The sequence below is a fragment of the Platalea leucorodia genome (assembly GCF_965183815.1).
Source record: "Platalea leucorodia genome assembly, chromosome: 3".
Taxonomy (NCBI): Eukaryota; Metazoa; Chordata; class Aves; order Pelecaniformes; family Threskiornithidae; genus Platalea; species Platalea leucorodia.
Genome location: NC_138825.1, coordinates 30184481 through 30199966, shown reverse-complemented (window position 1 = coordinate 30199966; position 15486 = coordinate 30184481). Strand labels below are relative to the sequence as shown.

The 15486-nt window shown below is 35.9% G+C and overlaps 1 protein-coding gene across 1 annotated transcript in view; it reads left to right on the top strand.

Moving 5' to 3' along the window:
* Positions 1-14106, top strand: part of LRPPRC (leucine rich pentatricopeptide repeat containing) — a gene marked incomplete at its 5' end in the record, with an annotated part of 93661 nt that extends 79555 nt beyond the window's left edge. Inside the window, 7 exons of the mRNA XM_082305813.1 lie at positions 1513-1717; positions 3920-4059; positions 4222-4337; positions 7278-7352; positions 8894-8978; positions 12523-12665; positions 13977-14106. Of these exons, the coding sequence (XP_082161939.1) occupies positions 1513-1717; positions 3920-4059; positions 4222-4337; positions 7278-7352; positions 8894-8978; positions 12523-12665; positions 13977-14033 (821 nt within the window). The 3' untranslated portion in view covers positions 14034-14106. The remainder of the gene's footprint in view (positions 1-1512; positions 1718-3919; positions 4060-4221; positions 4338-7277; positions 7353-8893; positions 8979-12522; positions 12666-13976) is intronic.
* Between the last annotated feature and the right edge of the window lie 1380 nt (positions 14107-15486).

The window sequence follows — 15486 nt, the reverse complement described above, 5'->3', positions numbered from 1 at the left end:
TAAAAGTTTTTATGTAGGTCCCTCAGTATACTTGTAAGAGCTCTAATATCTTCTAACAAGAACTTGGTAAAACCCAGGTTACTTTTAAGAGTCAGAACTTGAGTTTCACGGTATGGAATTTGCAGAGTCTATAGGAAAGCCTTTTAAAAGATAAATGGTCAGTTTTCACAAGCACATAGTTACCTGCTTTTAAGTACTGAAAAATCAAGGGATTAAATTAGGAATTATTAATTAGTAATAATGAATGCTTTTGCATAAGGAAAAAAAAGATACCAGCAGAATTATGTAGTATGCTACTAGTACATAATTTCTTGCAGTAGTGCTGCACATATGCAACTTTGAAATCATTCTCTGTCCTTGTTCTTGAGAAGGCTGGTCGTGCTCCATGCTAAAGGGAGGTGCGCACTTACAGTCAGGAGAGAACTTGAACTTGGCATGTGTTTTAAGTTTGCTTTTTAAATTTTGGCAATCTTGCCCCTGATGTATTGTTCCTTTTTTCCCTAAAAAGAAACGAAAAAAGCAGGGGGGAGTGCTGCAGAAAGAGAATTTGCTGTGAAGGAAGGTTAGGCATACAGGATGTTTTTTCTTCCTTTCTTGTAAAAGGTAATGTTTGGTTTCTGCAGTACCTGCATATTGAATTGGAATGTTAATGCTGTGGAGTTCAAGTGGGTGTATATTATGTTAGAAGTGTTATCCCTTGGTATTATAATTATTATCTGTGATTAATCCTGCCTGTGCTGGTAAGGAGTAAGAGATTTTTACCAGAGGGGCATGTCTTTCTGTGTGTGTTTGCTCATGTATAATGTAAATTGACAAGAATTCTGGTTAGAGAAATGAGGGTGACTACATCTGCGGTGGATTTGGGGAATTTGTGGCAGATGGACAGGAGATTGATTTTTGACCATTTTTAACATAGGTAATTGCTATAATTTTAGGAGTTCTTGAGGTAACTGTCCAGTTTTGAGTTTATTTTTGTTTCGTATGGAGACTTGCGTTCTGTGCTTATGTTTAAAAGTTAAATGTTGGTAAACAAAGTTTTGATGCACAGTTAAAAAGATAAATCTGAATACTAGGCTTCAGCAGTTTCAATAATGAATTACATTTTTAAACTATATTTAGTCTTGGTTTGTAGTAATGAAAATCGATTATAGTATGGAGAAAAAACAAGCTGAAAAGGTCATGACTTTAAAGTCATAAGGGAGGACATTTATGACACAGCTGCTTTCCTTGAGCTGGATACTAAAATTAATGAATTACATGTTAAAATTATCTTAATAATTTTTATTGAGCAACTATTAAAGCATTTTAACCTGAATTACTGTTGAAAGTTTTTATTTGTGTGTGTATATATTCAAGTTGTAATTCACTATAGCAATTTTGGGGCTGAAGTTCAGCAAGAAAATTATTTTCTGTACGTGTTTTAAAAAGGGTAGGGTTAATGATACCAGCAGCATGGTTGCCTTCTGAACTAAGATCTGATTTCCTTTTCCCTTATTTCTTTACCATCATTAGATGCCATGGCTGTTTTAAAAGGAATGCTTGACAGCGGCTTGTTGCCTACTAGACCAGCAGTTATTGCACTCATTCAGACTCTGGCAGAAAAAGGAGATTTAAAGAACCTGCAAGAACTTAAAAACATGCTGGAAGACATCACAAAATCAGTTGGTATCTCTGCCTCACTAATCGCTAATGCTGTTGCATTGGCTCATACTAAGAAGTAAGTATTTCTAGGGCTGGTATATGTAATTACCTTATGCAGAGTGGTGGGAAATCACTTGCATTATCCATTTCATTCTGTTTCCATTCTTACAGCGTCCTAGATGTTAAAATTCTGGTCAAGTTGAGCAGTGTGCTGTTCAGTTCTGTTCTGGTATCGTTTCCCAAACACATTTGGGGTTGAACATCATCTAATGAAATACAGGGATAGCTATGAAGCACTTCAGAGAGCATAAGGTCTTCTCTGGTGGCGTAATTTAGCTTTGATGCCTCTGTTCTAACGTATTACACTTCATGTAAAATGTTCTCCTTGGTGTTAGATCAAAAGCCCTATGAAATCTGAATGTAAAATTGAATTACTTCATCAATATAAACCTAAAAAATCTTGGAACTTAGCATCGACCGATTGTGCAAATAATACTTGTTTGGAAACAAAAATCTGCTCCCTATTCCAGTAGTTGAAATCACAAAATATTATTGTGTTTACCCTCAAAATGTGAAAGCCAGACGTGTATCTGTGGAGTGGTTTTATTTTCTTTTTTGTCAGAAGTATAAAAAAATTGGCTGCTGTGCTGTTTTAGGCCACAGTTTCTATCATGATAATTATCTGCACACTTTGAGTATCCTTTGATTCAACTGTTTAATTCAGTATCATGTTCTGCATAGCATTTTAGTTTTAGTTGATACGTTGGTGCTGTGCTAGTTTATCCTTTGTATAAAACTGCATGGGGGAAGCGCTTCTGGGAAAAAAGGCGTACTATGAACTTCTCAAATATGCTTTGCAGGAACCAGTCTTCAGGAATCCTACATTTTCTGTTATTTTATTTCAAACCAGTTTCATCAGGTAGAGCTCCTGTGTCTAACTTGGCAGGAAAGCTGTAGAGCTGTGTAGTACATAACAGATACCTGATCGCCTCAGGCATGCCAGACCAGAGAGGATAGTCACTGAAGTGTTTGGAACAGCAAGAGGACTTGAATTGAAGAACCATGCAGGCCAGTTCCAGTAGTGAGCTCACTATATTTTCAGCCCCTGAAAACAATCTGTCTATAAAGGACTGATCCTGTAAATACTTAGATCTGAGTGGTCCTTGGCACACAGTTTTAGTGCATTGACTTTTGCCTAAATTAAACACTCCAAATAGGAGAGAGGCTTCAGGATTTGTCTCATAAGCTGTATATTTTCCTATATTTCCATGTCATAAGTGTTGTAAAGTCATGCTATGTTCTTAAGATGGAGATTGGTGACAAGAATAAATAAATAAATAAATAAATAGCTGTATGCAGGCACAGGTTATTTAGGCGGCATCAACTTTTCTTTTCCCGTACCAAAACTAGCTTGGATGTATGAAAAGACTTAGCAGCAGTATAAATAATATGCACCTTATATATTCTTAAATATCTTGCAAGTTGTACCTCGAGAACTATAAAAACCAAATTCTTACAGATATTTTTAATACCTGTTCATTTATTGGTAGATTTGTGTTTCTGATACAGTTCTCAAAGCATTTTTCATAGCTTTCTAACGTGCTGCGTTTCCACTTCACCTAAAAGCATTCATTATGCTCTGATTTCTTTCTCAATTAAATTAGTTTTTAGAGTGGACTGATAAGAGATGTTGTCATTTGAACTTTTTAGAATGCTAGAAGTAGAGTTTACACTTTGGTGAATACCTCCTGCATTATTTTATTAGCATTTGCTATACTTGGGCCATAAGATTAAAAGTGTTTAGACAAAGCTACTGACCAAATGACATTTACTATTGTCTTTTGCATCCAAAAAGGCAGGCATGGGAAAAATCGGGTAAATAATTAATTGAATAGCATTAAAAAAAAAACCCTTGAGTTGCATGCATTAATTATTCAGATACCTTCCGTTAATGTTTTGGTTTTGTCCTCTAGATTTGCAGAACACATTTTCCTGAAGCAGCTAGCTGAACTCTTCTTTCTTAATGAGGGAAAAAGTGTGTCAAAATTACTTAGGCTTTGTACAGGTCAAAGGTCGTTAAAAATTTTACTTATGGGTTAGTTTATTCATTCAGTCATAAATGGTTTCACTTTTACAATATCTGAAGGAAGTCATAGGTACTCAACCATTCCTGGGAAATATAACCTTAATGTAGAAAACAAAAACTTTAATATAATTGCTTCTTTAGGCTTAGAAATCTTGATTTCAGAAACTAAGCCAGTTCAATCTACTTTCCTAGCAATGACCTTGATGCTGCTGTGGAATACCTTGAGCCTCTGCTTATCTCTGGTGCACAGAATCCTGATCAAGCTGTCAGAAATATTGCCTATTTGTTAAGAAAGGTGTCTGAGGAAGGATTAGAACCAGCTTTGGAAAAATGTAAGTTAACTGCCATGATATTTAAATATTCTGACTAGACAGAGGTGTTATGAAAGAGCTATTACATGTAAAACCTGCTCAGTCAGCATAAATCATCCCTGTGAAGTTTACAAAAGTGGCTTTTCAATCAAAGATTTTCCTTATGTACCCATCATTTTGCAGTTGGTGTGATGGCAGAACGACTGGCCAGTCAGTTTGGAATTTACAGACCTGTCACAGATCTTTTCCTTCAATATGTCAGTGCAGACAGAGTGGATGATGCCAGATCGCTGATACAGGTAATGACATAACAAGAGAGGTACAGAAATGCTTAGAGCTCTTCAGAGGTTAACTGAGAAATTGTCAAAAGGAGGTGTTGCATAGCATAGGCTAGTACTAGTATGCTTTTGAATTACAGCATGAGTAGCGGTAGCACAGTTTAGACTTTTCCATTCTATTAGGACTCTAGTACTAATAGTAGTAGTGAACGCCAGAGTTGGAAGGTTTTTTGTCTTGTAACAACTTGAAGGAAATAACGGAAGACTTGTATATTGCTTGAAATTCCATCCAAAGCAAGTATTCTTTTATGTTTTCTGCTAGAGGGCAGTTGCTTCTTGCAAACAATTTCTTTGCAACTTCTCAGGTAATTTCCCAAGTGCTGTAAACATAATAATATCTTAGAGCTGTACAATTTGCAAACCAGAAGGAAGTAACATTTGCTTTTCACGGACCTTATTTCACTTGATTGCTATATTGTATATGCTGTATTCAAGGCTTATTAAGAGCTCAATTTGCTTCCTGTTCACTTGAGTGTCTCAGATGCATTACAAGACAAATGCTGGTCTCTGGCCCACAGTCTCAGCTGAGTTAGCGATCTTCAGGGGATGAGACAACTGCGTTTGTGCCATTTGTACAGAGCTAAAGACAAAGCCGAGCCAGAGGTGGGATGAACGGTAGGTGATGGGAGCTGCCACTGGCAGGGTGAGCAAACAGGCTCCATCAGGGAGGCTCATCCCAGCAGGTGGCAGTCCAGCAGTCACGCCAATTGTGCGTAAGCTCCTGCCTCAGACTCAGGCCTCTCATCATCTCCTGGTAGTGCATACTACTCATTTACCAGTTCCTAAGTATTTTAAGCTGTTAAAGAAAAAGCTCTGCTTTGTCCATCAGATGTTTTATGATACTCCAAGACCATTTTTTGAAAAGAATGCATACCAGCAAATGTGTTGGTTACTTTTGCTATGGTGTGAGGTGCATTATTTGTATATTCCCTGCTCTGGAATATTACTTTGTTTATTGCTTTGCCTAACAGGTCATCTGAGTATTAAATTAAAAGCAGACTACAATTTTGATATAAAACCCTGCTATATAGCATGAAACATCAAAATGCAAAAAAAATCTCAAGTTATTTTACTCTTCCTGATTTTTTGATTGCTCTTTGAAATGAATGAAATTGAATGAGTGAATGAAAATTGGTTACAATTTCTTGCTTTTATGAAGATAGGGGGTTTTGCATTTTTAAGTAAAATCTGCATGTTCTTAAAATTTTTCAAAACATGGAATAATGTCTATTCATATGGAATTCCTAAAACTTGTTATTACAACAGCATCCAACTGTTGGAATTAAATTCATGGCTCTATAGCATACTTGAAATAACATTTTATATACTGTATCTTGGGGGAGAATTTAAAAATATTTTATGTTAAGTGGACACAGATAAGCTTGAGTTGAAGCTTCTGGGTATATAAGCAAATTTGGTTTTTATATGGTGCTGGAAAAACTTTCAGTTGTGTTAAACTTTCTTGAGTGCTATTATAGATCAAGTATTCTACTAATAGGTAACTAGAAGATAGTAATAATCACTGTTCATTGTTTATTATTTTCTTGAAAAGTAAACCACAATCTAAATTATTTTGCTTGTAATAATCTGAAATATTAGTATACACATGGAGAATCCTTGCTTTCAAAAATGCATCTAAGTATTTAAAAGTTCAAGAAATGGCAACAGTGTCTTTTGTGCTGTCTGGAGGGAGAATGCTTTTACTGCTGAAAGTCAAAAGTGGTTTGATATTTCAGCATGAAAGGGGGCTGTGGAAAACATTTCTCTGACTAGACTGTCTTTTTCCTCTCAGAGCGTCCTTATTTCTTATACTGACAGTAGGTGACAATGGCTAGAATCAGTAAATAAAATGTTGCAAATTTTTTCCATTAATATTTCGCCTGTTTATCACCATAAAGTGATTTTTTTTTTTTTTTTTTGTTAGAACACTATGGGTAAGTTTTTGTCTGTTTACCTGATGGAATGAGGCTTCACACCCTTTCACCTGGACCTTAAAGAGCTTGTCAAATCGTATTACACATACAGTACATTCATAATGGCATCAACCAAAATTTCTTGTTTGCATATGTCTAAAATACTAATTAAATGTAGTAAATTCATGGTATGTGCATTTTTATATGCACAGTGTTCTCCTCTTTCTGTACATTTTGGTACTGATAAAATACCTCAGAGCTGGTAAAAAGCACTGTGCATTGTAAGAATTTCAAGACTGACACCTTTGAGGAACATACACTAAAATATTGTCTTGTATATTTTATTTTGCCCTTGTTTCTAAAGTAAGATAGATTTTTGATTTATCTGGTCTGTCTCAAACTTTAAGTTCAACTTCTCTCTCTCTCTCAAACACTGTCTATTGCAGTGAAAGCCTTTTATAAAATAGAGATTGAAATCAGTCCTTTGTATGCATAAGTGTAGGTAATTATACTTTAAAGAGAACTTGCTTTGTACATTTTAATTTTTATAAAGAAACGAGCAGTTATCTCCCTGACACCTTATTAAATGTATAATTAACCTTATGATCCCTAGCTCACTTGTGAATGCTTGGCAGTATAATTGGAGAGGAATAGTGTTTCTCTTTTTCATTCTTTTGCAGTCCTAAACCTCATTTTTGTGGTATGTTGAAGTATTAGTTTAATTCTTTCCCTTTTTGTTTTAAACAAACTTTATACCTATCATTTTAAAAACAATGCTTACCACAATGGTGCATGAAATGAACTTGTTTCCTATGTTCAGTGGTGTTTGGGGTTTTTTTCCAAACTAATGGTCAATTATTTACCTTGTAAATAGGTAATATATTAGTATATTATTTTAAACATCTGTAATTGGAAATTTTCACCTTAGTCATTTTGTTTATCATTAACCTAGTCATGAGTGCTACATTAATTATTTCTTTTTCTTTAGAGGTGTGGTGCATTAGTTGAGGAGAAGAGAGCTTTAGCGCATTTTATGGCTAGATCAGCATCTAAACCTGGACAGGTATAATATTTTTTCATGTATATCACTGTATATGTAGCAAAATACTTCTTCATCGACCTTTGTTGAAGTGTTTTGGATCTTGAACTTCACAGTTGACAGCTTTATCAGGTTTCTTGGGGAGGGGGGATGTTAATTTGCAGAGCTGGTTACATTTAAAGGAACAATTTACTTTATGGAGCATGATGGAAAGGAGGGTGTATTTAATATTTTTCTATTCTTTCAGTAATTTCATGCATTTTTTTTATGTTATACTTCATATCCTACAAACACTGTGCTTTAAATGTTTTACTGCACTATCCAGTTCAGTATCGTAACCTGAAAGGACTTACTTTGTTGGCTACATTGTATGAATACAAATGCAAGTTAAAACCTCAGTCTCTCTCTAATGATAAAATGCCTCTATGTTTACATTAAAAGAAACATTTAATATTACTTGTTATGGTGGTTTGGGCATGTATCTAGTTTGAGCATCTGTTTAGATTCCTGGCTTTGTGCTCATTCCGTATAATTCAAAATGCTTTCATTTATGTGCCTGCTCTACTCCTGTCCCTCCCTCCTCATATGCCCCCTGCAAAATAAAAAAAAAAAAACAAACACCAAACAAACAAACAAAAAAAAACCACACACACAAAAAAAACCCCAACCAAACAAAACAAACCCCACAAAACCCAAACACTGAACAACAACAAAAAAACCCCAAACACATACACAGACATGCAAAACCACACTGATTTCTCTTTCATAGAGGACCAGCATCAGGAGACCGTTAATAGGCAAACTAGAATAAATTCTTTCCAAATGAGGGAAAATGCACATTTATGTTTTGTGGAAATTGCCATTAAATACTCATAGATTAAAAGTTCTTCTGTTGAAGTGATGATGATAAATATGGTGACGATAAACACCATCTTTTGGTGTCTGTAGAAGAAATTTAAAATCTTGAAATGTTCTAGCTTTTCAGGCTGAAGTTTTAATAACACATAGAAGTTAGTAGTATGTGATAAAGATGTTATTAATTTCTATAAACTTTTTTTAATTCAAGACCTGAGGGTTTTTGAAACTGGAATCGGAGGTTCAGGGAAGGAGGTTCCAAATTTAAGCACAATTGGTTAGTGATCCGACTTCTTTCAAGCACTGATCGTAGCTACCATTGATCTCTAGGTCAGTGAAGGCTGCTGAATGGTTTGCATTTTTTTTTAAAAAGTGGTTGAAACCCTGACATATTCTCATTAATAGGTGAATTGCTTCCTTCTAAAACAAAAAAAAAAATTGAGAAACTACTGTTTAGGCTTCTTAAGTAGGGGTTTTAGTCCCGTATTTTGTTTTATTTTGTGCCTGATTTCTTTGACTATTTCTTATTTGCATATGAAATTTTGGGAAGGAAGTTATGTCTATTTCCAGTTGCACAGTCTGTTCCTGGTTATCAGTACAGTTCATATCACTTAAAAGATGTGAAATAATTCTTCTAACTTTGGCAATTTTATTTTGTTCTTTAAGATTTGAAGTCAATGGTCTTTTTGTCTGTGTGTTAAATTTCATAGGCAAAGAAGATCGAGACACTTCTAGAACTGATTCCTGAGCATCTAGATACGGAAGCTGCATACCATTACCTCTTGAGATGTTATGGTAATTTACTCTCCTCGGAATAGCTTTTTAGTAAGAACTCTTGAGACATTCAGAAAGGTCATGGAAACCCTTAGAAAGGGGAGTAGGAGCTACACTGTGTAACTTGCTTTACAGTTTGAGCCACAAAGAGGTGAGGGGCTTTCTGGGATTTTTGTTGTTTGTCTGTTGGGTCTGTATACTATCCTAGCTATTAGGTTGGAAAAGCAATCAACTCACCCAAACCTTGAATCCTTTACAAAAGGAGCTGTATTAGATTAAAGGATACAGTAGAGGCTAAGTAGGGGCTTTGTGGAATAAAAAAGAATCCATCCTAACCCATGGAGAGAAATACTGTAGAAATGAATGGCTTTTAAAATGAATCTAGCTTTTTTCCCCCGGAAACAAGTCATAAGTAAATCAGTTCCTCTTATGTGTGTGTGTCAAAATCATAAGTGCAAGGAGCTTATTGTTATTAGTGTAGATTCTTTATACCTGTTTTAATTTAGCCAAAGATAATATTCCAGATGCCTTCATTTGGGTTTACCTAAATAGTTGAAGTGCTAGTCGGTTCTTTATAGTTGAAGTCAGAGAGGAACAACTCTAAAAAATCAAGTTGCTTATTTAAATATATTTATTTGCAACGCTCACTCTTGAAAAACCAGGACACATAGCCCCTATGGCAACACTGAGTTGGAAGCTTGCCTCTCTGTGCTGTAGCGTTTTTTGCTGTGTGTACTCTGATGTAGTCCTCCAGTTTTATTGCAGGGAGTAAATACTCTTCACGTGTGTATTACAAGCAAAAAGATATGACAGAAGCCCTTGTGCTCCAGTCTATCACAGAGGAGATAAATAGGAGTAATTAAGTAAAACACTTCAAACCTAAATCCAAGGTATGGTGTTAAAGGAATACAAACTTCACTGTATTTGAATCAACTTGTGGAAGTTCTCATGATGTAGTACCTAACTTGCTTAGTAATGTTCAAAACAGCAATCACTACCAAAATCATTTAGCCCCATAGTTTCATTCACAGCAGGGTAAGTTTTCTAACAGGTTTTTATAAAACAAAAAACCGCCCTTTTGTCACCAGCACTGTACTTGCTGCTTTACACTATGATTAGCGCTTTACTGCTTTTACCTCAGTAAAAATTCTGTAAGTGAACTAATTAATTTTTTCAATATCCTTTCCAACTACATCATAGTACAACAATTTCATAAAGAGATTGCAGAGAATCAATCGCTTCCTCTATTATACCTAAAACAGCAGTAGCCACTACACAATGTGAAACCACACTGTATGTGAAGAGATGGGAGTTCTAGAGGAGACATTCAGTACCACCATGAAGAGTTTTAAAAGCTGTCCCCAGGTTATTCTGTGCAAGCATCTCAGCTGTGTAAGACATCGATTCCACTCCTGTATCAGGTAGAAGAGTGCACGTCAGTTACTTGACCCACCTTACCAGGGCTGGGCTGGATGAGTGATACTAGGATATCTTTGCATTTTCTATTGCATCTTCCTGTTTTAAAGAAGTAAGGTGTTGTCCTACTCTTAGGATACTCAGGGGCATTTACTGTATTCTGTCCCCACCATGTATAATATGTACAGACCTGTACACATGAACGGCAATGTAGCTACCTCTTCCCCTCATCCCTGCCTTCCATTTTTGATACTTTCTGCAGTGGTGAGCATGTTAGTTTCATTTGGCTGTTAAAAGGATCATCAGCAAAATATTTAGCACAACTGAAATTTAGAATGCTTTGCTTAGGTTGTATTCTGGCCAAGAGGGCTAGATCTTTTATTTTAAAGAATTTTTTTTTTTTACAGTTAGTAAGCTTTAAAACGTGATTTCTCATTTTGGGCCAAGTCCAACCTTGTAGTATCATCGTTTTCTAGAGAAAAAATGATTCTCCTGTCAGGCCCATTGTTATTTTTAATTAGTTAGAAAGGGGAATGAAAGATAAGAGTACTGTTACTACAATTGGTTACTGTTGATAGTTATCAAAATAAATGGACAACTAAAATGATAATTGTTCATGTGTTTAGCAAAGATACAGTAGAATATAGGTCACAGCTGAAAGAAGACTGATCATGTATCAGAAATCCATGACTGAACAAATAAAGGGACTTTTACTCCTTTCCTTGTCCTGAGATATAATCCGCTGCCAGGACTAGATTTCCTTCATCTGGCGAGATGCATAATTCTTTACTGTATACCTTCTAGAAAAAAGAAATATGTAAAATCATATTTGCGTGCTCCATTAAACACAATGTAAGAATTAGCTCTTTTTTGGTTTGTTTTCCATACAGTAAATTCTTCTGTTTTAAAGAAATAGAAAGTTAACATTAAACCGTCGCTTCATGCAGTTTCTGCAGTAGCCTCCCACATTCAAAAAGGAGCTCAGCCACTTGCCAGATCTGAGTGGGAAGCTTTTTCTCATGAGAAAGCGACACAGGCTATCCATTTCTGCATAATTAAAGCTTTTTTTTTTCTTTAAGAACCATTGGTTTTGGAGCCCCTATGGTTGGGAAGATGGTGTTTCCAAATGTGAACAAGTAAGAACCCGAGACAGGTCCCATACTGCAGGTGTTTGCGTTTTCCCCCCGCAACAAAATTAATTTAGCTGGACTTGATGGCTTACTTGTTGTTCGCAAGGTGCTAGGAACTGTTGTGCTGCTTCTAGGACCCTGAGGACAGCAGCAAAACCGTTAGGGGTCACTTTCATTTCATCCTGATGCTTCTCAAGCAAATGTCTGAGCAGCAGAAAAGTCTGTGGTTAAGCGTGAGTCAGTCAGTGTAGGAGGAGTTTCTCTGTTCTCCCACTTTAGAGCAAGGAGAAATATACTCCAATCTTCTACAGCTAGAAGTGAATAGTGCTTTAAATAAATGAAGAATGGATTAGTTAGAACTGGTTGCAGGGGGTGGTGCCTTTTATGGAATATCTAGCAAAATGTTATTGGTTACCTAAGCAGGTAAGGTTTGTAATAGTGTTAGTGGGTCAGGAAAAATCTGCTCCTGCTCAATAGGATGAAATGGGTTTTTCTTTGTATTCGAAAATGAGCATCTGACCTTTGTTTTCTTTGTTCCTTTAGGTCATAGTTTTGATGTAGCCAGCACATGTAACCATAACAATATTCTGCCCTTACTTAAGGGAATTAAATTGTGTTCTAGAGTTCTCACATGCTGAACTTCGGTGGCTCCTGTTCTAGCTTTTGTTTTTATTTTTTATCATTTGCTTCAGAAAGAGGCATATGGCTCTGTATCTCACATCCTAGAGTGGTGTGGTCTCGCTGTGTGGCTCTTACTCCTTTGTGCTTCCAGCACGTTCTTGAAGGAAATGATCATCCAGCCTCAAAAAACCCGGAAAGCTAGAATGGCTGTATGTTCTGTTCTCTTACGTGAATTGTCAGTAGGATATGAAGAATATCCAGAATATTTGGAATATTGTATATTAAAATATTCAGACTGTGTTTTGGCAAGTAATAGGAATGCATGACATCATGGAAACAGGTGAAAAGAGGAACACTTAACCACTGGGGGGTTTTTTGGGTTTTATTTTTTTCTTCAGAATTGGATGGGGATGTTGCTTCTGTAAAGGCCGTGTATGAGAAAGCAAAAGCGAAGAACATACAGCTGCACGAGCTATCTCTGAAATCTTTAGCAGCCTTTCTGAAGAAAGTAGGAGAGCCTGTCCCTTTCACTGAACCCCCTGTGAGTATTTCCTAATTAAGAAATAGATCTGCAGAATTGTGTATGTTCAGTGTTAATAAAGCAAACTGCATGAATAATTACATAGGGATTAGGTCTCTGCAGAGACTCCTCAAAGGAGGTAATGTATGAAGTACTGAGTGTTGCAGGAGCTATAGTAATCTTGCGTTGGATTTGACTTGAGGAAATAAAACCTCTTGGGGCTTAGGATATTTAAACTACCTGATCCTTATCAGGCACTCATCTACAGGTGTACCTTTATCAAATGTCCTTGGGGCATTTGTCTAAGCAATTGAACTTTAAAAGGCTTATAGAATGTGTATTTCATTAACAATTAATGGGTTTTAGTTTTCATTAATTACCTGGTTTGTATCTAGTACAAGTTGCTGCTTTAGTAGGATGGGATTTTAGAACTGCAGGAATTATTTTCTATTGCAGCTTTGCTCCTAGCTGCCTTTCCAACAGATGTATGCAACTGTGCAAATATATCTTCTTTGAGGGTGACAAGTGGCGTGACTCTAAATCTGTCAAGACTGTAAATACTTCTTTCACATCATTCCTTTGACTAATAGTCCACTAGTACCATTTTAGCAAAGCAGACTTTTAAAGACTTATTATATTTTCCCTTTCTAAGCAAACTCTTTATTACCATTTTCTAGCCACTTTTTTTAATTTTAAAAAAAGTGTTTTTCTGTAGTTCTGTAAAGACCTGATTACAGTGCTGTTTCTCCATATTGCTTCGTGATAAATGTGATTTTCTCATTTTGCAAAGGATTGGAGAAAATTTTGGCATAAAATGTTTGGTTTAGCTGTTTAACAGCTGTGGAGTTTTTTCTGCAAATCTATAATTTCAATTTTTATTTGGACCGTGTAAATTTAAAACCTAGAATGGCTGTTCCTTACATGTAGCTAGTGAAAATAAGAGTGGTTTTTTCAAAGTCACTGAAATGATTCATTTTCAGATTTCCCTGTTCAATTTTTCTCTAATGCAGCTTGGTCTTTAAAAGCATCTCATAATTTTTTTGACACAATTGCAGATTGCAGTTAAAAAGTATTTTCATTTTTAAACTGAAATTGATTATATTATTGCATTTTGTAATAGAAGCTTCATTATGCATTTTTGGCAAGGTTTTCCTTTTCCTTTTATTCTCTCTCTCCGGTATTTCTCTTAATTATACAGACTTCAATACAGATCTAGTTTTGCATGACAGAGAATAATAGATTTTGCTTTTGTCAGGACATTAGACTTTGTTCAGAATTAGTAACTTTTCAGTTGAAACAATGTTGAACTTCTTCATTCCACTCCATTTATAGGAGACATTCAAGTTCTATGTGGAAAAATGGAGGAAAAGAAGATTGGAAGCACCGTGAACAGATGGTCTTTTATGCTTTAGTTGTTTATGAAATTGTTAAATATTACATTCAATAAAAAATTAAAAAAGCATGTTGTTCTGTGTAATTTTTAATATAAATCTGTGTTTAAACAGCACTGTCCATAGCTGTAATTAATAGAAACATTTGTTAATAGAAATGTTGTTAAAATTGCTAATGAAATATCCAGATGCAGCTTTCTAGGCTATTTCTGTTTTGATGTATGATCTGCTATAACCTGAACTGTATTTTGGCTCCTGTTGATTGACCAAATATATGTATATCACGAAAGTTGCTAGAGGGGTACGTAATTGTAACCTAAGCGAACTGTCCTACCCTTTGTTGTTCTTTCCCTGATTGATGTACTTTGGGGTGAAAGCAGAAGGGTAAAGAACATCATCAGCAGGATTCATCTGTATCTACAGAAAATAAACACATCTTTTTTAGATTTCTCTGAAATGTACTTCTCTTGTGTTAAGTATCTTGTTAGGGCGTTCGATACTGCAGGTAAAGACAAAATACTTCTACCTTTTACACTAGCTCGTGTGTAGTGGTTTTAAAGCATCTTTAATTCATTCTCATAACTGTTAATCCAGTTAATTGTATGGACACAAGAACTGCATAGCCATGAAAACATGCCTTTTAAACAAAGCAGTGCCCATTATTTGCAGGGGTAGCAGTTGTTTACTTGCTGGGAGACCTGGCGTGCTTTATTGGTATAAATGTGGGAGTAAACCTACTCTGATGTGAAGTTTTACAGTCCAGAGTTGTGGGATCATGAAAATAAGACACTTAGAAAGATGAAAGAATACCTAGAAAATACATCCACTATGTCTGTGAATAATGATGGAAACTCAGAAATGCGCACCTTGGTATAACAAATGGAATACGGTGCCTATGCAGTACTTAAGACAGGTTTTAATGAAATGGAAGCTTGTTTCTGTGCATTTAATAACTTGATTGATCTTTAAGTCTTTGATTAGTTAACCTTATATTTCTTAGGTTCTCCCACATAGGCAACACTGTAGTAATTAAAAATTCATGTGTGCACACAAGGTTTTGACAAAATTTTGAAGGAGTGGTACAGTAATCTGAATGTGTCAAAGTTGGGAGGAAATTGGGACCTGATGTTTTTGAAAGTAAAATTTCCAATTCGTTAACTAGCTAGTATATTTATAAATACACAGAAAGTTCCTGCTGTACTCAAAAAGTGAGGTGTAACTAACCGGGCTGAGGCGAGCGGTAAATTGTGTCTTCCAGACAAACGCTATGAATCCTAGCTGCGCCTGCTCCATCGGCGCTGTGGTTTTACAAGGACCTTCGTTACTTCGCGATCGTAGACTCGACAGCGTACCGCGCCTGCGTGGCTCTAACCGTCTGGCGCCCTTCGTTCCTGGGTTGGCAAGGCATTAACATCTGAAATTTCAGGCGTAGCCTAAAGGTTGTGTGCCCT